Here is a 23,758-nt window from a genome sequence, read left to right as displayed (position 1 = left end):
TTTGGGAAGGAATTGGCTTGATGGTTCTTTCAGAAGTTCTCTCACATGGTTGCAGTAAGATGTCTGCTGAAGCTGTGATCACTGGAAGGCTCTATTGGGTTGGGCAACTCACTTATTTGGCTGGAAATTGATGCTGGCTATTACTTACAACTTAACTGGTCCTGTTGATTCGAACACCCATACTGGCTTCTCTAGCATGGGCCTCTCTCTGGGTAATAGGACATCTTACATGGCAGCTGCCCTTTCCCCCAAACAAGCTTTCTGAGAGGACCACGTGGTAGTTGCACTTTTTCTGGCCTAGCCTTGGAAGTCACATAGCATCAATTTTGCTTTATTCTACTGGTCAAAGCAGTCAGAGAGATTGCCCAGATTCAAAGACAGGAGACATAGATCCCACCTCTAGGTGGAAGGCATGTGAAAGAATTTTGGAACCATACTTTAAAATTGTCACATCATCCAGTATCTTTTCCTCCTTCACCCCTACTTTCTTCTTCCTTCCTCTTTAATTCCTCTTTGTTTCCCAATATCCTCTCCTTTTTTGCCTCTCCCCAGTTGATTTCCATTTTGGAGTTTCTGCGCCATACTGTGGAACTGTCTCCTTTACTACAGCTCCAGAAAACAAGTCGATGAGGCCCTTCAAGGATGAATTTAATATATGGGTGATAGAGCTCAAGCCTCAGGGTCCCTTGCTTGAGCAGGCCCCTTTAAAGTTGCTGGGAGTGGTTCTAGCTATATGTCTACATGGTCAGATGATTTGTAATATCTGCAAAAGTAAGATAGCCTAACTAGAATAAGGCAGTCTGTCTGCCCTTTCAACTCCAACTTTCCTTCTGTCACTCTTCTGGGTCAGGTGGTGTTGGGATGACCACCAGCATTTTTGGCATCCAGATAAAAGGAAGTTGAGTTGGGGATATATTTATTTTGGAGTTAGTGGGACATATTTAGGTTGTTCACTGTCATTTCTATGCAAACAAAGTTGCTACTAGGTGTCCTGGTGTAGGAATGGCTGCAAGTAATACCCCTATTTTCTACTATGCCAAAACCCTTATATCATGGCACTAAGACATGGGGCTAGAGGCTGCATTGCAAAATGAATACACTCAGTCCAAGAAGGATGTGAACGGGAGAAAAGAAATAAGTTTTGAAATGTCTAGAACCAGGAAAATCAGTCTATGGAACATTCTTCCAAATATCAGATGCACACAATCATAAATAGAAAAAGATTATTTTAAGGAAGCCTGTACAGAGGTTCTTTTCCAGTAAGAATATACTCGATAAATTAATATGTGCCTCTGAATTTTCTTGATGTCACCAGAAAATGCAATGACCTCTTGTACCATGAATTTTTTCTTTTTTGATGGAATTATACAAAAGAGAATTTACTAAGATTCCTGTGTTTTTAGAATACAAACCTGTAACAGAAGTGCAAGCATCAAGTATGGCTTCAGACATTCAGGATGTGCGTCATGCAACTCAACTATAATTAAAATTAAATGAAAAACTGAATTATCTTTTCATTCTCTTCAGAGAAATTGAGATTTACAGAATTGATATCATAAATGTAAAAGCTTAATTATTAATTTATCTGAGTCTATACAATTTGTGGTATTTGTCAGCTTTTTAAATTTGCAATTGATTGCAATTTCCCTTCTCATTCAAAATAGTGTTGCCTTTTGTATTTCATTTTATTTAATTTTATAGGAGCTCCTAATTTATGATTTAAAGATTCTAATTTAGACTATACACAGCCTGGATCTGCTCTGGCTCCATTCTTAAGCATCTTAAAATAATTTCACCAGGGTTACAGTGTCACCAGAATTCTCAGTTTACAGGATTTTCATACTCCTTTCTCCTTTTCCTGATGTCACCAGAAAATGCAATGACCTCTTGTTCTCTGAAAACTGCATATAAGGAGATGTGAATATATGTGAATATCTACATATTGTAGATGTGAGTTATTCAGCCTCAAAGATATCAGACCCCCACAAAGCACTTTATTAGAGAGAACTGGAGGCTTCATAGCAATAAATGGGGGCCCTGAAAGTTGAAGAGATAGGGTCTCATATTGAGAAGTAGTCAATAGGTGAAGGAAGGCCAGGCATGGTGGTAGCTCACACCTGTAATCTGAGCAGGCCAAGGTGGGAGAATAACTTGAGACCAGGAATTCAAGACCAGCCTGGGCAACACAGCACGACCCCATCTCTACAAAAAAAAATAGTCAATTAAAAAAATTAGCCAGGTGTGGTGGTACATGCCTATAGTCCTAGCTACTTGGGAGGTTGAGGCGGAAGGATCATTTGAGCCCAGGGGTTCAAGGCAGCATGACCTATGATTGCACCACTGCATTCCATACTGGACGATAGAATGAGATCCTGTATTGAAAATAGGGTGGGTTGGGGTGGTGAAGGGCATTATGTTTGCAGAGAAGCTAAGCTGAAAACAAGTGAGTAAGGAAATCCAGGGGTGCAGTTTTTGGAACAGCTAGGGTTTGGCCAGCAGAAGCCAATATGGAGCATCAGGCACATGGAGAGAGTTCTGGATTATGAGCCAAATCCTGGAGGCTGTTCGAGTTCCTCCTTATCGTATTCAATAAGATGGGTCTGTAAAATAGAATAACGAAAGGTGAAATGCTTGGGCCCTGGCCATCTTCGGAGCCAAATCTTGCAGTTAATGACGAAAAAGAGGTGAGATTATTTTTGCATATTTTGTCAGAAAGAGAAAACACGAGTGAGATGAGTTTGGGGGCTCACAGAGTGATCATGGGTTCTGATTTGTCCAGTAGAATATCAGTTTATGCCTGTTGTTCCAGTGTAAAAATAAATGACATCCCACTTTGAGACACCCTTAAAAGTGTCTTAATTTAGCCAATTAAGTATGTAGTAGCCTTGGATATAAATCACCTTAAAATGGCAGAGGAGTATATGTGGACCCTGAACATATATCATAATATCACAAGAAAGGAATTGACAGTAGCAGGACATTGCTGGGGGTGGTGGGGGGAACACAACATCAGTAAGGGTGCCTGATCCCAATCCAGGCGAAGTGAGATTCAATGGGAGGCCCAAACTTCACCTGTTTTTACACCACTTATGTATCCAATCCTGACTTGTACCCCACATCTTTAAAGTAAAAAAGAAAGTTTAAAAAGGCAAAGAAACGGCAACAAGTTTTGGTAATAAGTAAAGACTTGTAATGATTGGGCTGGGTTTAATGGACCTTCTTCTGGGACACTCCATCACTTCTGTTTCTTCTCTACACTCATACTTGCCAATTTCCCTTTGACTACAGTCTTCCTTCCTACCTTCTCATTCCCAAAAATGTCCTTTTACTTACACCTCTGCAAGGTACATTCTTACCTTCTGATTGGAGCTGGTTCTGTCGGACCCAGGTCCACCCATGTCTTAGAATGAACCAGTCAACACCCAGACTTCTCAGTGTAGCCTTGGTGAACACAGAACACTGGGACTTACGTTTTTTTTCACAGACGGCCTTGCAGGCTTTTTCACTTTGGAAGTTGTTACTGTTCCCTAGGCACCCACCATAGATAAATTCAGTGCAGCGTTTAGTGTGTTTATCATACCACCAGCGTGACATATAGGCCAAGCAGATGCCAGCTTCCTTTGGCATATTGCAGATACCTGCAGAGAGATTGCAGAGCAGAGCTGTTTGGGTGCCTGTCTTTCTGGAGAACACCCATCTTCCCCTTTCTCTGGCCACTGCTCTCTTTGTCTCCTCTATATGGTAAATTTGGCTCAGCACTCTGTTCCCCATTCAGTGAAACTTGACCATTCTTTTTACCTCTCTGATTCTTGATTTCCTTATCTGTAAGATGGGTATAAAAAATCCCACCTTGTTTGTCTTACAGGACTATTTTAAGGAGCAGCTGTGACACTGCATGACCTCTTTTTCTGTGCCCCTCACCCCCACACCTGAACACTAAATTTTGCTGATTTGCCTCCTATGTAGCTCTCTTTTGTTTTCTTTCTGCCACTTTCTTAATTCAAGCATTATTACCTTTTGCTAGGACTGCCATTAAAGGCCACTAGCTGATCTCCAAGACTTCTCCAGTCTGTTCCACATTGGTTTCCAGAATGACTGATCTACTAGACTAAAGTTAAATTTCTATCAATACCCAGAAGAACTTCAGAATCCATTTCCTTCTCCTTTTCTCCAGTTTTATTTCTTCTGCTGCTCCCAACACCCACCCTTTCAAACTTCATGCTCTAAAACTATCATGTTCTTACACATCTCCATGCCCTTTTGCACATGCCTGAAATGTCCATCCCTCTCTTGTTAACTAGGAGGACTCCTGTTCATTCTTTAAAATCCTTCCCAGACATCAACTCTGTTATGATGTCTCTCCTAGATCCATTCTTTACCCCTTGGTTTTCTTTATTGCTTCTCACTCTTGTACACTTTTATCCCTTCCATTTCATTTGTGTTCACATTTTTTACTTGTTCATGAGAATGAGAGGTTTTTGAGGGTGAGGGTTTTTGTCTTATGCCATCTTGGTACTGTAAGTGCTAGCAGATAATTTGGCACAGAGCAGATGCTTCAGAAGTGTTCCCAAAAGAAAAGAAAAGGAAAAAAAGACAAAAGAATCAAATGTACTCTGAACTTAAAGAAGTATTTACTGAGCAACTGTTTTGCCTACAGCGCAATGTGGTACAAATAGAGTTCTTCAGGACCTCATAATGTGAGGCACTAAAAAATAATAATTATAGCATTTATTAAAGTGTCAGGCACTGTTCTTACCATGTGATATATGTCAACAATAAATCTTATGAAGTAGGTCCTCTTAATGTTCTCATTATGTAGACAAGAAAACTTTGGTTTAGAGAAGCTAAATAAATTTCCCTACGTCACATAGATGGTAAGAGATTTGAATATAATTAGTCCATTGCTCTTAAGATCAAAACCAGACTTCTTACCCCCAAGCCTCCAAGCCTCCATCCTAGTTCAGCTTGTACTGTACTCATTCTCACTCTGTGCTTTCCAGCGTTTTTAGGCCTGGGCATGCTTTCTCCTAACACAGAGCCTTTGCACATGCTGTTATCTGTGCCTGGAAGGCTATTTCCTTCCTTTTTTTTGCCTATGTACAACCTATATTTCAGATCTTAAATCATGGATCTCTTTCCCAGGAAAAACTTTGAGCCCATTATGGGTGTCAGGGACACCAGTAAAAATTTTTGGAATGAATGGAACAGATGGATAGTCTTTAGTGGTCTTCTTTAGAGTCCAGTAATATGAGCAGAGAGGAAAGAGTGTAGGACATCTAAGGTGCTCAGAGAAGGCATCCTGGATTTATATAGACAGAGAAGCCTGGAGAAAAAAGCCAGGAAATACAGGTCATATACCTGTCTCTTATAGTGATCATATAACCCGACACAATGTTGGTAATTGATGGGGCTTCAGTGGCTACTTGGCATCTCAGAGGATCACTGAAGAGTAACCAAGAGATCATGTGGTCCATGCCCTCACCTATCTTATGAATGGAGAAACTGAGACCCAGAAAGAAAAACTACATTGCTCACACGATGTACCAAAATAGAGAAAGAAATGAAATAAAATCCATGTCTCCCAAGTTTAGCACTGACAGATTAGTGTTAAGAAGAAAATGTACCCAGACAGGCATGGTGGTTCATGCCTATGATCCCAGCATTTTGGGAGACAGAGGTGAGAGGATTGCTTGAACCCAGGATTCTGAGACCAGCCTGCACAACATAACAAGACCTCATCTCTACAAAAGAATCAACAAATTTCCCAGGTATGGTCATGGCCTGTGCTTGTAGTCCCAGCTACTAGGGAGGCTGAGGTGGGAAGATTGCCTAAGCCCAGGAGGTCTAGGCTGCAGTGAGCCTTGATCATGCCACTGCACTACAGCCTGGGTGACAGAGTGAGATCCTGACTCAGAAAGAGTGAAAGAAAGAAAGAGAGAGAGAGAAAGAGGGAGAGAGAGAGAGAGAGCGGGAGGGAGGGAGAAAGGAAGGAAAAGGAAGGACGGAAGGAAGGAAGGGTACCCAGAATCTTGGTCAGAGACCAGCCATGAGTGAACTGGGAGAGAAAGTTGGACAATGCAAGTGGGAATAGGAGATGAGGGCATTGGGCAATTCAGGGCATCTTTGAGTTACCTTTTGAGAGGTCTAAACATTTAAATCCACAGGCAAACAGGCAACACTTCAGATTCTTTGGGCACTGCCTATTCTGGAAGCACTCATCTCTTTCTTTCATTTCACATGACATTTCTATTTTGGGACATGGCTCTAAGGGAGGGGAAGGTATGTTCCCTTTAGGACTTGAAGGGGCTGGTGCTCTCTCTCCCAAGGCCCAGGGCACCACTGCAGAGTGTGGAAACCTTATTTTTACTTCACCTGTCCCCAGAAGATAGTGACCCTCAGAAGGCTCAGGGATTTCACAACACTGCTCACATCCCCAATCATAACAACTCACCATCTAATCCCTAAACCAATCCCTACCACCTATATTGTTCCAGAGAGAAAGACACTTTTCTGTAGGACCTATTCTAAACACTCAGCCTTGCTGTGCTTGGACATTCCTGGGGAGATGTTATAACTCTTGCTGATTAAGATCTCCGTTTCTGGCGTGAGATGGCTGGGATTTTGAATTCTGCACAACCCTTGCACAGAGCCTTGATTTCAGAACTCTCTCTGAACCTTGATTTCCCCGTTTGCCTATAGGATTGTTTTGAAGACTAATGGAGCACAGTTTGAAAAACCACCATCATGTTGCCTGGGGCAACATAATGACTACCATTGATAAAACATTTACTATGTACCCAGTCTTTTTTCCTTAATCTTTTTTCAATGCTATGGGTAAGTATTATTAATATTCACATTTTATAAACAGAGGAACCTGAAGCACAAGGAGGTTAAATGAAATTTCCCAAGATCACACATCCATTAATGAATGGAGCCAGGATTTGAACCTACAATGTGTGGCTCCCAGGCACTCACTTTCAACCACGACTTTTTCGGTGCTCAGTATATTTTGGGTGCTAGTTATGGTTCTTCATATTTCTGCATTTTAAGGGACTTCTGTAGACCATTCTTTACACCCAAAGCTAGGGTCCTTTGTGGGTGTGGGTATGGGAAAACATTTGGGGGTTGCAGTGGGAAGGTTTGGAACAATTTCACAGATGAGGGATGTTTTCCTCCACCTCAGCCTGGGATCCTGAGTGGGAAAGAGGGGCGTCAATGAGGGTGGTACTGAGGGAGTGGCAAGTTTTTCTTACGGGGAAGTTCCATGGGTTTCCTGGTCCCTTAGTTCATTTCATGAGCTCTAGGTTCAGGCTCCTCCAGAAAGAACTCCAGAAATAGCAGAGGGGAGTCAGTTACCACAGACTTAGTCCCCTAAATTCACTGAGAACATCTTACCAAGAGAAAGGGGGTTGAGAAATGACCCCAAATGTTGCCCCTCTTTCCCACTCAGGATCCCAGGCTGAGGTGGAGGAAAACACCCCTCATCTGTGAAATTGTTCTTTGTTCCTTTCCCACCATCAAGCTCTCTTTCTCCCTTTCAAGGACTGAATCCCCAATACTTACTATAAAAGGCTCCGTCAACCATCTCAGTTTCCTGAATGTCCCCCAGTAGGATGAATAGCACAAAGATTGGCAGGAGTCCTGAGAGGCCCATTTTAGGAGCTCCTGGTCTGGCTGGTGGCATCAAAACTAGGAAGGAACTGCTGTGCAGGGGTTCTTGCCTTTGTACTTTGGCTGCCTTCGTGCAGCCTAACATTTCACAAGACAACACTGGAGACAAGCCAGCCACACTCCCTCAGCTGGAGAACACCATGTCCCTGAGGCCATCAGTGGGACTAGTCAGGGAAGTAGCTCTTGATAGGGGCTTCCAATCCTCAGCAATCTGAGGCTCTCTGGTCTACCAGGGAAAGAGGCACATCTTTTCTGAGGTTTTCCAAGCTCCTTTGGTGGAAGGGGATGTTTAATTCCAGAGTCCTTTATTTCCCAGGAGCGGTTTGGAGGTTTCGAGTATCCTAGTTCTATTCTTTCTTTCTAATTTTACTCCTCTCCTGACTTGTCTATTTTTTTGTTTTATTTTTCTCTTTCTATTTCTTTTTCTTCTTTCTACACCTTTTTCTGTCTCTTATCCCGTGCCTGTAGTTTTCCCTTTTTTTTCAGTGGCTCTCCCTCTGTCTTGGCATCTTTCTCCTCACCCTTCATTTTCCTCTCTCTTCTCTTCACCCCACTCTTGAGTTATGGTCCAAGAGTAAAGATATTGTCACAAGTGAGGTTTGGGGAAAGAAATAGGTTGATTCCAGGTTGAACTGAATTTTTAGATATTATCTGTCCAGGTTACAGATTTTGAGAGCAGGAAAGAATATCAGAACTATCAAGGAGCTTCTATCATTGTTGTAATTTAGGATTAGGTGATGCGGGACAGAAATAATAAATGTCAGTGATGGTTTCAGAAACAGCTGCAGCAGTGGGGCCTGAAGAATGTTCCACTGAACTTACCAATTTAAGTCTTGAAGCATCAGTAAGAGAGTGGACTCAACATGGGGCATGAATGAATCTGTGCAATGCACAAGGTAGACTGCAGTAGAGACTGCTGCTGTCCAGCCCAAACATTCTCTCAACTCACCTTTAATGTTACCTGCAGTAGCAAGAAACAATTCTAGTATACATTTTTCTTCATCTACTTTTTAAATTGGGGTAGAATCCACATCGTATAAAATTAGCTGCTTTAGGGTGAGCAATTCAGTGGCTTTTCTTAAGTACATTCACAATGCTGTGCAACTACGACAATCATTAGTTCTGAAACATTTTTATCCTTCCAAATGAAAACCCTTTACCATTAGTGGTGACCATTAGCAGTGATTCCCAACTTCCCTCCACCAAATCCAACCCCTGGCAATCACTGTTCCACTTTCTCTCTCTATAGATTTACCTATTCTGGATGTTTCATATAAATGGAATCATACACTATGTAACCTTTCATGTCTGGTTTCTTCACGCAGCATAGTGAAGGTTATCCACAATGTAGTGTGTATTAGTGTTTCATTTCTTTTTTAAAAACAAAGTTAGACAACTTTTTATTATACAAATGTTGCCACACATTGGCTACTTCTACACCTTGTACACAACTTTTCTTACTCTCCACAGAAAGGCTATGTTTCACTCCTCATCTGGTGATGGTAACCACTAAAATCCTGATTTTAACAGAATCGTAGTAAAAATGCTTCAGGGATTTGAGTTGAAAACAGTACATTGGTATATGGCTCTTGCACTCAATATCAGGAATGTGCAAATGTCTTTTATTCAAAAATACAAAATAAATTATCTGTTGGTATTTGATAATAACAGCAGTAAACCATTATGAATTGTCAACTGAAACCAGTAACTGATGGATATAGTGATTTTCTTAAACACCAACCAGCTTTTTCTTCAGTAATTTTATTCAAATGACTTCTTGAAAGTTATTGGTGAGGAATCTATATGAAAAATAGTGTGTCGATTTCTAAAGGAACTAGACACTGACCTTCCATGCGATCCAGCGATCCCCCTTCAGGAATATACCTAGAGGAACATAAATCGTTCCACAAAAAAGAGACCTGCACACGCATGTTTATTGCCACACTATTCACAATGGCAAAAACGTGGAACCAACCCTACTGCCCATTGAAACTGGATAAAGAAAATGTGGTACATATACATGATGGAATATTACACAGCCATAAAGAAGGACAAAATCATGCACTTTGCAGCAAATTGGATGGAGTTGGAGACAATCATACTTAGTGATCTATCACAGAAATAAAGAACCGAATACCATAAGTGGTACCTGAATATTAATCACAAAAGCACAAGAGAGGGATTGGCAATTACAGGACATTGCCGGGGGGGGGGGGGGGGGTGGTGGTGGTGGTGATGGTGGCACATAACTTGAAGGGTACCTAATCCTAAACCAGGGAAAACGAGGACCAGTTGGAAGCCCAAACTTCACCTGCATGTAGATTACTTATGTATTGAATCCTGACTTGTACCCCACATCTTTCTAATAAAAGAAAGTTATGTTTTAAAAACCCAGAAAATTATTGGTGAGGAACACTGCCTTGAACTTCCTGTCACAGTTTGTCACTAATGATAAAGCTCTACTCTAGGAATTAGAAAATGCCACTTCCCATTCCATCCATTGCATCAATTCCAGGGTTCTTCTCTTCTTTAGGGATTCCTGTGACTACAACTTCTGCTATAGTTAACAGAGGCCACTCAAGCAGCATCCAAAAAGTAGCTCTTACAAGCTTTGTTGAATCAAGATCCCTTTTCCCACCATATTTACAAAATCTCCAAGTATAGCATCATAACCAACTTCTGAGGAATTTTGCATAATTTTCTCAACCATCAAAGATCCTTCAACACCTGCATTCTTGACAATGGTCATTGCAGGAATTTTGAGTATTCTTTTAATAATTTTTATACCAATTTTTGAATGTTCATTAGCAGGAATTAATCAGTCCAAGACTGGAATGCATTGAATCAGAGCACAACCCCTTCCCAGAACAATGCCTTCTTCAATAGCAGCTTTCATAGCATTAAGGGCATCTGTTACTCTGTCTTTCTTTTCATTCACTTCAACATCACTTGTCCCACCAACCTCCAGTACAGCTATTCCACTTGAAGGTTTTGCCAGGCATTTACTCAGCTTTTCCTTTGCATATTCACTAGTTGTGACATCTAACTGCTTGATGATTTTATTTTGCATGTTATATTAGATGGGTTTCTTACTGGGAGCAACTTGTATAACATGTGTCTTTCACTGAGTACATGTTTTATGAGATGTATTCATAAATGGATGCATGTTGTATGAGAGGTGTCTGTCACTTAGTGCATGGTGTGTAAGATGTATTTTTCACTGAGTACACATTTTATGAGATGTGTTCATAATGGGGTGAGTTGTTTAACAAGTGTGTGTCACTGAGAACATGTATTACACATATTCATCACTGAGTGCAGTTGCTGTGTTTTCACTCTGTGCATGTTGTATGAGATGTGTTGACTACAGTGTGCATGTTGAATAATGTGTCAAAGAAGGCATGTTTTATGAAATGTGTTTATAGTAGAAAGAATGGTATTAAACACATGCATACTATATGTTATATGAGATGTGTTCATAACTGGGTGAATGTTTTATAGCATGAATTTGGCTTTTTGAAGACATTTTTAAATTTCAGTCTTATCACTTTTTCCTCTCAAGAGCATGGCATCATCTCTAGTCACAGTGATTTCTCCAATTTTTCCTAAGTCTTAAGGCTGAGCATCTTCAAGATTTAGGGTCAACCTTTCTTCAACCATGACACCACCACCACCACCAGCAGCTATGTCTTAAATTGGTTCTTCAACCCAGATACCCATCAAAGGTTGAACTGTATGAAGACAATATGGTACATATACATGTTGGTATATTATGCAACCATGAAGAAGAACAAAATCATGGCCTTTGCAGAAACTTGGATGCAGTTGGAGATCATCATACTAAGGAAACGATTGCAGGAACTGAATACCACATATTCTCACTCGTAAATGGGTCTTGAACACTAGTCACACTAGCACAGGGAGCATGTGACAACAGAATGGATACTTGGTTCCCCACTAAGGGGAAAGAGGGCCAGCTAGAAGCCCAAACTTCACCTGCATGCAGCCTACTTATATAGCAAATCCTCACTTGTACCCCAGAACAATCAATCAATAAATAAACAAACAAACTGGTTCTTTATATTGCCATCACAATTCCTGGAGCTTTTAAGACCAACTTTTAGCCTATTAAAAAATGAATGTGCTTAGAGCTCCATCAATACCTTCAGCAATTATAACCAAGGGATTATGATAAGCATTTCAACAGCAGAAACTGGACTGCAGAATAGAAATTTTTCACTTAGTAGAACATAGGCATCCTGAAATTCACTTTTATGACTGAATAATATCCAGAGCACATTGACAGCCTCCCACCTCAAGTGTCAGAGTCTCTACTTCTCTTTTCACTCAATAGAACACAGGCATCTTGGAATTCAAATCTCTGACCTTTTGACGTACTAATAAAACAAGAAGAAATATAGCCTCAATCTAACTTCATGTCCTCAGTAATCTCTAATTCACCCTTCAGCTTCTTTCCATCCTTTGCTTTGATGACACCCTTTCTTCCAACCTTTCTCATGGCATCTGAAATGATGTTGCCAATTTCTTTGCTTTCAGAAATCATAGCAGCAATTTCTTTAGGAGTTGTCACAGGTTTAGACTGCTTGTTAAGTCCACCAATTACAGCATCAACAGCTAACATCATACCTCTCCTGATTTCCCCTGGAGTAGCACCTTTGCCAATCTTAAAGTCTTCCTTGGGAATAGAGGGTGCCAGTACAGTGGCAGTGGTGGTGCCATTCCCAGCCTCTTTATTTGTGTTATTGGCAACATCCTAAGCTTAGCTCCAATATTTTTTGTATTTACCCTTTAAGTCAGTTGACTGCAATAGTCACACCATCTTTTGTTACTCTGGGACTTCCCCAACTCTGTTCAGTAATTGCTGTTTTACCCTTTGGTCTCATTCTAACAGCTACAACATCAGCTAAAAGGTCTACATCTTGAAGCATTAAGGCTTGGGCATCTGCACAAAATTTTACATCTTTGGCATAAGCCTAAGTGAAATGAGTAGCCAGTGCCCTGGACATTAGTTTCATCTGGCAAAGGACTGTGGGTAATTGAGGCATTTCTGCCAGGTGGCAGCAGGGCACGAGTGTGGTGAGATAAGTCATTAATGGCAGGTGAGGGGTTCATTGACTTTAAGGCTGAATAATATTAAGTGCATACTGACAGCTTGTCACCTCAAGAGTCAGAATCCCTACTTCTCTACTGTGGTTTTTTTTCCTGGCTCTCTGGAAGCTTGTTCATCTTGCATGTGGAACTGTCTAGAAGAGTAAGGGATTTAATATCCCAGGCATCCAGTAGGGAATGGGGATCAGTGGATAAATACCTCAGCTTTCCCATCAATGGAGACAGGTGAAGAGAATTTGGAGGACTGTTTCACATGGTTTTTTTTAAGAAGGTCCCAGAGGGATTGAACCACAGTTTCCCACATAGGCAGCCAACTCATAGTCGACTCTTCTCTCTTCTCCAAATCACTTACCCCACTTCCCATCTTGTACTTCTTGAGAGATCTCTCAAATAAACTGCCTGTACCCGTGCCCTTGTCCTAGGGTCAGTTTCTGGAAGATTCAAACTAAGGCAACATCCAAGGGTTCTTGTCTTTAAAAGGCCTTATTATATTTTGAAAAAAACAGAGGAAGATAATAATATCCCTGGAGCTCTCAACTCTCAAGGTTCTGATTATCCTCACTATCTTGAATGATGCCACCAGAAGCCTCAATGATCTCTTACTCTGCAGTGTGCAATGTGCCAAACAGATGTCAATTACTCAGCCTCAGAAGCACAGGACTACACTAAATACTTTATTGGGGAAAATTGAGAGATACAAAAGTATAAACAGAGTTCTCTCAGAGTTGGAGATAAAAGAGTGAGGCATAAAGATAAAATCAGAATGGAAGGATATTGTGCATGGAAAGAGATGAAAATGCAGGAAGTATAGGCAGATCTTGGGATTCCACTTTGGGAAGAGCTAAAGCCTTGGAATGTTGAGAGTGGAACTATGGAAGTCAATCTGTAGCATCCATCAGGTACACAGCCTTATCCATTCAGGGAGAGGATCCTGTTGAGAATGTAGGACAGAAACAGATAAGCATCTGGGACTCAGCTTGTCTTTGGAGTTCAGAAGTTACTTTATACATCTTTCACAGGAGGACATTAAAAGGAAGTGGATTTGCTTTGGGGAGCTGTTCATCTCCTTCGGGGAATAAATTGCTGGCAAAGAGCTGTGTTGAGGAAATTAACGGTCTAGAAAGTTTGGTTGGTCAATGTGTCTCGGGTGGACATCCTGTAACCCTTCTGCAACTGATCTCTGAGATTTTGACACTTCTGCACCCTTTCTCCACCCCTCCAACTCCCCTTATACTTGCCAACTTTGTTTCATAGCTACCTTCCTTCCCACCCCCAGTTCCAAGAAAGCAACTTTGTTTACCTCCTGTTTGGAGCTGGCTCTGTCAGTACTAGATCTGCCAAGGACATAGCTAACCTGAACGAACCAGCCAACACCCAGACCTCTCAGCATTGCTCCCGAGAGGAAGGACAACTAGGGCCCTGAATTTCACCTGTTTTCTGGCAGGTGTTCATGCAGAGGCTTTTGGTTTGGAAGTTGTTATTGTTTCCAAGGCAGCCACCATAGAAGAAGATGGAGCAGGTATTATTTTCTTTATTATACCACCAACGTTGAAAAAGAGCCATGCAGGGGCCAGATTCTTTTGGCATGGTGCATACATCTGCAGAAAGATCCCAGAATTGAGTTAAGATGGGGTCATATTGAAGTAGGATGGGCTCCTAATTCAATACAACTGGTGTCCTTAGACAGAAAGGTAAATTTGGACAGAGTCACACATACAGGGAAAACACCACGTGAATGTGAAGGCAGAGATCGGGTGATGCGTCTACAAGCCAAGGAACACCAAAGATTGCCAACACACCACCAGAAGCCAGGGGGGAGAGGCGGCACGAAACATATTTCTTTCTCACAACCCTGAGAAGGAACCAACTGTGCTAATACCTCGGTCTTGGATTTCTAGCCAACAGAACTGTGAAACAGTGCATTTCTGTTGTTTAAGACACCCAGTCTGTGGTACTTTGTTACAGTAACCCCAGCAAAATAATATAGGTCCCAACTAAACTATGCTTACATAATTCCATGTGGGTGAGTCCCCAGAGCTAAACAATTATATTCTGTTGACTTTTACCTCTTATTAACCGGTCTCTTTAATTTAAGCCTCAGTGTCTAACACCTGGGCTGTTGAGGTAACCTCAGATTGATCTGACTGCCTCCAGTCTTGGCTCCTCCAATCAATATTTCATGCTGCCCACCAAAGAGAAGGATCTGACTGATCTGAAAGCCAAGCTGATCATGTCATTCCACAGATAAGATCTACCTTGACTTCATGACAGTGTCCTCCCATGACCCACAAGGCCCTTCATCACTTGGCTCCTACTGCGGCTCTGGCCTCCTTCCCTCCCACAGTATCCCTCTGAGCTACATGCTCTGGCAATATTAAACTCATGGTGCTAACCCACACTGCCATGACTTTGCACTGCCAGAGACCCACTACTGCTCACTAGCGGCAGTTGTTATTTTTTTTACATATCAGGGTCAGGTATACAATGTTCATTATGCAGATACCCTTGTTGATGAGGTGTGCCCCCCGACAGTTTCCCACTACTGACTAGTCTTACTACTCCTTCGAAATCTTTCTCAGACATCAGTTCCTCTGTAATGTCTCTCCTGACTCCACTCTACAGTCCCACACCACAACACCATGTTTCTGAATCTTGTGCATACATTTGTTGTTTGTTTACATCTTCAGTCTCATTCCTGAGGTTGTGAGTTTCTAGTGAACAAGAATTGTGTCTGATTTTGTCTTGGAATCCCAAATCCTAACAGGTGGCCTGGCACAGTATAGGACTTTATGAAATGCTGAGGGTAAAATAAAATGTATCCTTGCCTGAACTGAATAAATCATTCATTGAGCACCTACTATGTGCTCAATGCTTTAAGGGACAAAGACAAGGCATAGTTTTTGCCACTTAGGAGCTCCTAGTCAAGAATGACAACTAACTTAATAGGAATCAGGAGGCTATTATGTGCCAAGCATTACTCTAAGCACTTCATGGGCATCAATTTATTTGACCCTCAAGATAACCTTTAACACAAATCCTTTTATTATTGCAGGAAACTGAGGGACAATGAGGAAAAGATGCTAATTTTCAAAAGACAAAAAGGCTGGTAAAAACTGGAGCTAAAGCCATTGCTTTGTGGTTCTTTGAGCCATGGTTGCCATGTTTCCTAGTCTTGCCCCCCCCCCCCCGTACCTTGGGGAGGTGAATTTCCTTTCTCTCTCTCTCTCTCTCTAGTTTACTTTCTAAATAAACCATATTTTCCAATCTAAGAAAAAAAAAGCTAGAGCTAAGATTTGAACTCAGGAAGTCTGAATTCAGAATCCTCACCTGCAGGCACACAGATGACTTAGCCCCAGTCTACCCACTCTGTCCCTCTGTCAAGTCCTGTTTGCTTTACTTCCTAAATACCATTCAAATACATCCTTCTCTTCTCCATCCCTTCAGATACCTCTCTAGTCCAGGCCACCATTTTCTTTCTTGAATTTCTTTAAGATACGCCATTCCTCCTATTTCCCACTCTAGGCCTAGTATAAACTGTTTATATCACCACCCCACCTTAATGAACTTCCATGATCTTTAGGTTCTAGGCAAAATTCTTTATTTTTATTTTTTTTATTTTAAAGATGTGAGGTATAATTCAGGATTAGGTAGACAAGTGGTCATTGTACAGGTAAAGTTTTGGTCTCTCTTTGGTCCCCATTTTGCCTGGTTTGAGATCGGGCACCCTTGTTGATGTTGTGTACAAGGCAAAACCCTTTAATGTGGCCCACCGGACCTGAATTGTTTGATTCCCTACCTACTATGATCTTTTTTCCTTGCACCATGCTGGTACTTACTCTGCTTTCTGACCTCCCTAGGCCCCACCATTAAGCTCCTGTGCATGCTATTTCATGTGCTGCGAAAGCCCTTCCACTCACTTTTTTGTCTAAAATATTACCTGTCTTTCTAAACTCAACTCCAGATTTGCTTTCTCGGAGAACACTTTCCCAACCTCCCTGACCACACTGAGCAGGTCAAATCCCATTATTTGTTTCAGAGTTACTCAACAAATACTTGTCAAATAAATGAATAAAGAATCTTTAACTGTTTTTGGAGCCCAGGGAAATGGGCCTGAGGTTAAGATTGCAGTAGTAAAGGAAAAACCCTCTGATCTTGAGTGACCAGGGGAGATTTTCTGGAGCAAGGTTGGATTTGTGTAGGAAGAGAGGGAATCACTCCAGAGCAAATAGCTAGGAAATATAAATTGCTGAATTTATCACTTACCCAGCAGTGTTGGTATAGGTTAGGAAAACAATGGCCACCTGGGGACTCAGAAATTCATAAGAATAACAAGTAGCCAAAACCCATCTGAATTAGTTTCTCTCTTTCATTTGTTTTTGGAAACTAAGTCTCAGACATTACCTGGTAAGCTAAGGTCATTGCTAATGTCACACACAATAGTAGGATAGGTAATGAATCTAAACCCCAATACTTCCAAGTCCAGGAATCTTACCAAGAGATCATTCCTCAGTGAACCAGGGACAATGTCAGCCCATGTGGGCAACAGGTGAGGACACAGATAGAGGGGTTGGTTATTCCGAGGCTTTGAATATTACCTTGTTTAATGTCCAAACATTTTTTTCCACAGCTGAAGACACAGCACTTCTTGTTGCCCTGGCATTGTCTGTCTGCAGTACACAGATCCCGTTCTCTGAATTCACATGTCCCTCTGACTCTGGGGCATTTCCCTAGGAAAGAAGCAGTTTTAGAACTGTGAATCTTGGAGGACCCAGTGTCCACCTTTCACCAGACGCAAGGCAATTCTGGGAAGTCAGGGAAGTTTGCTTTCATTTTGTTCAGCCCCAGGAGTCCTCTCCTCAGGATGGCTTCCTGTATTTCCCTGCTGCCTACACCTCCCTCCCTTTTGACCAACCCTCCCACTCTACCTTCTTATCCCAGTCCTTAGTCCCAGCCCATAGCCCCATGCTCTCCAAGGCAGAATTTCTGAACCATCAGTGACATTTGGGCTGGATATCTTTGTGGTGGGGGGTTGTCCTATGCATTGCAGGATGTTTGGCAGCATCCTTCACCTCTACCCATCCGACACCAATAACACCCTTCCCGGCAGCTGTACCAATCAAAACTGTCTCCAGATATCACACAAATCCCTAGAACTCAAAATTGCCCCATTAGAGGCACTGGTTTAAGTGACCCAGTCTTTTTGGCTTTGTTGAGGGGTCAGTATTTAGAGGTTCCTCTGGGAGGCAATATTATATAGTAATTAATACCATTCACCCTGAAGTCAGACAGTTTGGTTTTTTAATTCTAACTCTTGGTCTGCCACTTACCTCTCTTGGTTTCCTCATCTGTAAAATTGTTTTGGCCTTATAGAGTTGTGAGGAAGAAAAAGATAAAGTATGTAATGCTTTAGTTATAGTATGTAAAGCTTTAGTTATAGTAACAAATACACAGTAATATTAACTAACATTTGCTAAGTATTTACCTTAAGCCAAACACTCTTCTAAGCATTTTAAATATCTCATTTAATCCTCATAATGACTCTATGAAGTAAGTCATAGGTATCCCCATTTTACAGATGAGAAAACTGAGGCACAGAGATTTTAAATAACTTGCCCAAGATGACATGGCTACCAAGATTTGAACCCACCAAGTCTGACTTTGGATCTGTCATATTTTTGGAAATCTCTACTCAGAATTCCCTTTCTGAGGGTTTGGCAAATGGTGACTATTACCATTATTACTATATAGTCATGGAACAGTCATATCTTAAGTTTAAAGAGACTTTTGGACACTGTCTTTTATCCTGAAGTCAAGGAATCCCTGGGGATTCAGGGACATTTTACAGAATTACATTGGAAAGAATCAGGTGTGGATAGAGATGATGTCTCAAGAAAGGGGTCTATCTTTCTCTTGGATGAGGAAAGGTCCCTTGGGCTTCCCAGGTTCATATAGCCCCTCCCATGAATGCTAGAATCTGTAACTTTCCTCTACTTCTCCAAGAAAGACCCTCCACTTCAACGAGGTTGAAAGTCAGAGTTCCTGCATTCACGGAGGGAAATTCCATAGGAGGGATTTTCCAAATATCTCCCTCCTCTCCCAGCTGAGACCAGGGCTAAGATGGTGAACAACAACTCAGATTTCAGTCGTTGCTCTTTGTTCCCTCCTCCCAGCAAACTTCCCTCTCTCCAGGGCAAGGGCTGATACCCAATACTTACTGGGAAAGAGCCAGTTACTCAGACCAGGTGCCTGGACATTCACTAAAAGGGCGAATAGCACCAGGAGGCTCAAAAGTTTAGATGATTCCATTCTGAAGAGAGGCTGGTCTGTCTGGTGATTCCAGAATTTGAAAATGTTTGGCTGCTTGGCCCAGCCTATTCTTTCAGAAACCTTGGATATAAGAATTGGAGACAAGCCAGCCGCCGCCTTTCTTGCAGGGAACGCCAAGTTCCCAAGGTCACAAATGAGACTTACTGGCATCCACAGCTCCCAGTCCTTGGGGAAGGGTCTCTTATTGGATGGATCCTGATCCTCACTCCCCTGAGATGCACTGGGTTGGCCCTCTGGTCAACCCAGGGAATAGGCAAAGCGTTTCTTGTACTTTCCAGGTTACTTTCAGAATGGAAGCCAAAATATTGTGTCTTCATACTGATAACTTGGAGAGGTGCAGAATGTCCTCATTCTTTGATAATTTTCCATTTTACATACACACTAAGTAGCACACTCTTCTGTTTGTCTCTGACAATGGTTCTCTATTGATTTCTTGGTATCTCATTGTTTCACTGTGCCTCTCAGTGCCTGCATCTAAATTTTTTGGTTTTTCTGTGGGTCTCCCATGGTCTCTATGTCCCTTTCTCCCTCTCCCACACTTTCCTCCTATCCTTCTCCCTTTTATCTGATCTTTGGTTTACTCATATTCTTTGATTAAGGTAAAAGAGTAAAGATGTTGCCACAGAGTAGGGTATGCGGAGGAATCAAGTTGATAACCATCTTCAAAGAGTGTTTGTCAAGGTTGTGTTGCTTTGCGAGCCGGAGAGAATGTCAGAGCTTATAGGGAGCTTCTACCATCTGATGCAAACCCCTTGTTGTCTGATGAGGAACTATGAAATGAGCAGACCTGAGAGATTACAACTGAATAAAGTTCAATAACACAGCAGAATTTCTAGATTCTAAGTGGGCTAGTAGAGGAGCTATGGAAAAAGAGATGCTGGAGAATTGGACAGCTTTTCTACAATCACAGAATCCACACCAGTCACTCAATCAGTCCTGGGAGGGGGAGAGACACTCTTCAAAGAGTAAATATTATCTGTAGGGCTCTCATTTTCTTCCCTAATTAGGTGTTGCTTTTTTGGGCTTAACTTTGTTCTCTAAATTTTCCTACATGACAGACAGAAGCCAGACAAAGCTAACCTCATCATCATGAGTGACTATATGATCACAAAATTTAGGATTACATACAGAGCCCCTGTGAGACTCCCATCCCATCTACTTCACAATCTCACTTAAGGAAGATTCACAAAGAGACTGGGAAGTAGAATTTCTAACATACAACCAAGGTGTCCTAAGCAGTACTGTCCCTCTTACTGTACTTTCCATATTCTCCCAAACTCAGTCCAAGAGAGGGAAACCTTGGAATATCTAGATAGAAAGAATGGACCATCAAGCCCCATTTTCTCATTTTACAGATAAGAATCATAGGGCAGAGAAATAAGGATGCTGACTAAATGTCACTCAGCAAGTGAGTGCCAGAGACAAAGTTATAAGGCAGCTGATTATGTAAGTTCCTGCTAGAGGTCATTAGGGAATCTTCTGATATTGATGTGGATATAATATTTTATTGTGGAGTTGAAGGTTCTAAATTTTCTTGAAAATAAATTAAGAACTTCTGATTGTCTCGTCACATTCTGTCTTGCCTAATTTTCAGGCCCACCCAAGTGTCTCATTTTTTAATCAGGTAAAATGAAATCTGTTTTGGGGGCCTGGGATGAATCATGGTTTTGACCTTTTCTTCCACATAATTTCTTGGGGCGGGGGGAGGTTAAGGACCCACCTGGGCCCTTGTCTCTCCTTTTTACATCTCTCGCGAGGATCATAGTGCCCTACCTATGCTTCAGTACCACTTCCATTCTAGGACCAACTCTGTGCTCAGCACTGGGGACTCCAAGGAAAACCAAGCAGACTGGCCTCTACCTGGCAACTCCTGCTTTTTCATTAGGCCAAGACCTGTCACATGGGCTTATTTCCTGTCACTGGCTTTCTGTGTTTTTCTCTGTGCTTCTGACTATATTACTAAGTTGCATGTTTACTTCCCCAAATAGGCTCTGAACTGCACTAAACAAGACTGTGTCTAGAGTATAGTGTTTAAAGACATAAATAGGCACAGAATAAATACTCATTATATCTGCTGAATGAGCAAGGTAGCTGGGGAGATTGGTGGGTGTGTGGATAAGTAGGTATATATGTGTATGAATGGATGGCTGATTAGTAATGAATGGGAGGATGGTTGAATGACTAAGAAGAGGGTTGGGTGAGGGAAGCAAGGATAATTGGGTGCATGAATATATGGATTATGGGTGGATGGATGATTGGCTGGGTGAAGAGGTAGACTGGATTTAATACAAGAATGGATAAGTTAATGACGAGTTGAGTGGGTCTATTGATGGAGGCTGTTGGAATGGAAGGTGAATGAGTAGATTTGTAGGTGGATAGAGGGAGACAGGTGTAGAAATTATAAATAAGTATGTTAAAGTGTATGACAGAACAGAATGTGTGTGGAGGTGTAAATAATAGGAAGATGAATTAAAGGCTGGATATAAAATGAGAAATTGATTAGCTAGAAAGGAGATGAGTAAGAAGGCTAAGTGGATAGACATATGCATGGGCAAATAGATAAGTTGAAAGGTGTGCCAATGGAGAAATAGGTGAGTGGGGATTGGGTTCTTGGATGGATGGTGAGTGAATGGATAGGTGAGTACACTGTTTACATGGTTAATGGATTGAATGGTTAGTGGGTGGAAACATGAACGTACAAATGAAAACATTAACCAAAATTAGGAATTTTAAAATAATTATATAGAGAAAAATTTATACTATTCTAAGGCAATAAATTTGCAAATATAGAAAAAATAGATCTCTTTTAGCAAAATATAGGAGACTAAAATTCACAGAAGAGGAGTAGAGAACCTGCACAGACTATAAGATGAAATATTTTTAAATTATGAAAATATACCACTATGGAAAGATGCTTTTGGAGCTGAATTTTGTGTAGCCTTCAAAACAATTAATTAATGTATTATTAAAAATATTTCAGGTAATATAAAACGTAGGTAAGTTTCTCAAGCTAGTTTTCTGAAATTAATATGACCCAAATAGCAAAACAAATACAAGCCTATTTTTCTTTTTACAATAGATGTGAAAATTCTAGTGACCAGGCATGGTGACTCGTGCCTGTGATCGAAGCACCTTGGGATGCTGAGGCAGGAGGATTTCTTAAGCGAAGGAGTTTAAGAACAGTCTGAGCAACATAGATAGGTCTCATCTCTGCAAAAAAAAAAAATTTTTTTTAATTAGCTGGTTGTGGTGGTACACACCTGTAGTCCCAGCTACTCGGGAGACTGAGGCAGAAGAATCACCTGAGACCAGGAGGCTGAGACTGTGATGAGCCATGATCATGCCACTGAACTTCAGCATAGGCAATAAAGTGAGACCTTGACTCAAAAAATAAAATAAAATAAAATTGTAAACAAACTATTTGCTAAAAAAGCCAACAGACTATTGATACAAAGTATACCCTCAATGCAATTAAGTGTATACTTTGTATCAATAGTCTGTTGGTTCTTTTAGCAAATAGTTTATTTAAAATTTTACTTTATTTTATTAAGTATGCAAGGATGTGTACCCCCCACATCTTTAAAATAATACCACCTAACTCCAGTCATAATGGCCATCATCAATAACTCAAAATATAACAGATGCTGGAGAGGATGTGGCAAAAAGTGAACACTTCTACACTGTTGGTGGGAGTACAAGCTAGTTCAGCCTCTGTGGCAATCAATGTGGCGATTCCTAAAAGTTCTAAAAATTGACCTTCCATTTGACCCCGCAATCCCCCTACTGGGAATATACCCGGAAGAACTCAGGTCACTCTATGAAAAAGATGCTTGCACACGTATGTTTATTGCAGCCTTGTTCACAATAGCAAGAACATGGAACCAACCATGCTGCCCATCAAAAGAGGACTGAATTTTAAATATGTGGTCCATATACACAATGGAATACTATGCAGCCATAAAGAAGAACAAAATCATGAACTTCACAGCAACCTGGGTGGAATTAGAGTTTATAAATACTGAGTGATCTCTCACAGAAACAAAGCTGAGTATCACATATTCTCACTCATAAGTGGACCTTGAACAACTACCGTATTACTACAAAAAAAGAATTGAAAGTGGTGTGAAACTGCAGGGAGGGGGGTGGAGGGGGTGGAGAGGTGGGATTGACAGTAGTAGATATCTGCCTGGGGAAGGGGGGCACACCTCATTGATAAGAGTACTTGCAAGGTGAATGTTTGTATACCTAGCCCTGAATTGTAACCCACAATTTTAAATTAAAAAAAAAGAAACATAAAGCCCAAAAAGAAAGGAAAGCAATCAAACAGACAAACAAACACACAAACAAAAGAACAAAACACACCAAAGAATATGACTTATTCCATGTCCAAAAATGATATGCTCTACATCGCAGGTTCGGCATAAATGATCAAACATGCTATGGCCTTAATTCACTGAGTTGCTTTCTTTTGAGACCTCATCTCTACAATAAATCAAAAAATCAGCCGGGCGTGGTAGCGCATGCCTGTAATTCTGGCTACTTGGACGGCTGAGGCAGAAGGATCACAGGAGCCTAGCAGGCGAGGCTGTGGTGGCCGGGAGCGGCCACTGCACTCCAGTCTGGGCGACAG

General features: G+C 41.3%; 1 protein-coding gene and 1 pseudogene across 1 annotated transcript; both read right to left on the bottom strand.

Moving 5' to 3' along the window:
- Positions 1–10,142: 10,142 nt before the first annotated feature.
- On the bottom strand, positions 10,143–12,737 carry LOC103253974 (annotated as a pseudogene).
- Positions 12,738–14,249: 1,512 nt separating this feature from the next.
- Positions 14,250–19,107, bottom strand: LOC103253975 (eppin-like). Its single transcript, XM_021709605.1, has 3 exons — positions 19,017–19,107; positions 17,397–17,528; positions 14,250–14,410 (listed from the first exon to the last, which is right to left on the bottom strand). The coding sequence occupies exons 1-3, from the start codon at positions 19,105–19,107 to the stop codon at positions 14,250–14,252; spliced, it is 384 nt and encodes a 127-aa protein (XP_021565280.1).
- Between the last annotated feature and the right edge of the window lie 4,651 nt (positions 19,108–23,758).

The sequence above is a fragment of the Carlito syrichta genome, unplaced genomic scaffold, assembly GCF_000164805.1.
Source record: "Carlito syrichta isolate Samal-C Ts95f unplaced genomic scaffold, Tarsius_syrichta-2.0.1 Scaffold259710, whole genome shotgun sequence".
Classification (NCBI taxonomy): Eukaryota; Metazoa; Chordata; class Mammalia; order Primates; family Tarsiidae; genus Carlito; species Carlito syrichta.
Note: the sequence above shows the minus strand (reverse complement) of the source record. Positions and strands in the feature narration are given on the sequence as shown.

Coding starts and splice junctions, on each gene's coding strand:
- LOC103253975 (XM_021709605.1), bottom strand. CDS start 19,107: ATGGAATCATCTAAACTTTTGAGCCTCCTGGTGCTATTCGCCCTTTTA. Junction 17,529..19,016: donor GAGTAACTGGCTCTTTCCCA/GTAAGTATTGGG, acceptor CTTCTTTCCTAG/GGAAATGCCCCAGAGTCAGA. Junction 14,411..17,396: donor ATGTTTGGACATTAAACAAG/GTAATATTCAAA, acceptor TCAATTCTGGGA/TCTTTCTGCAGATGTATGCA.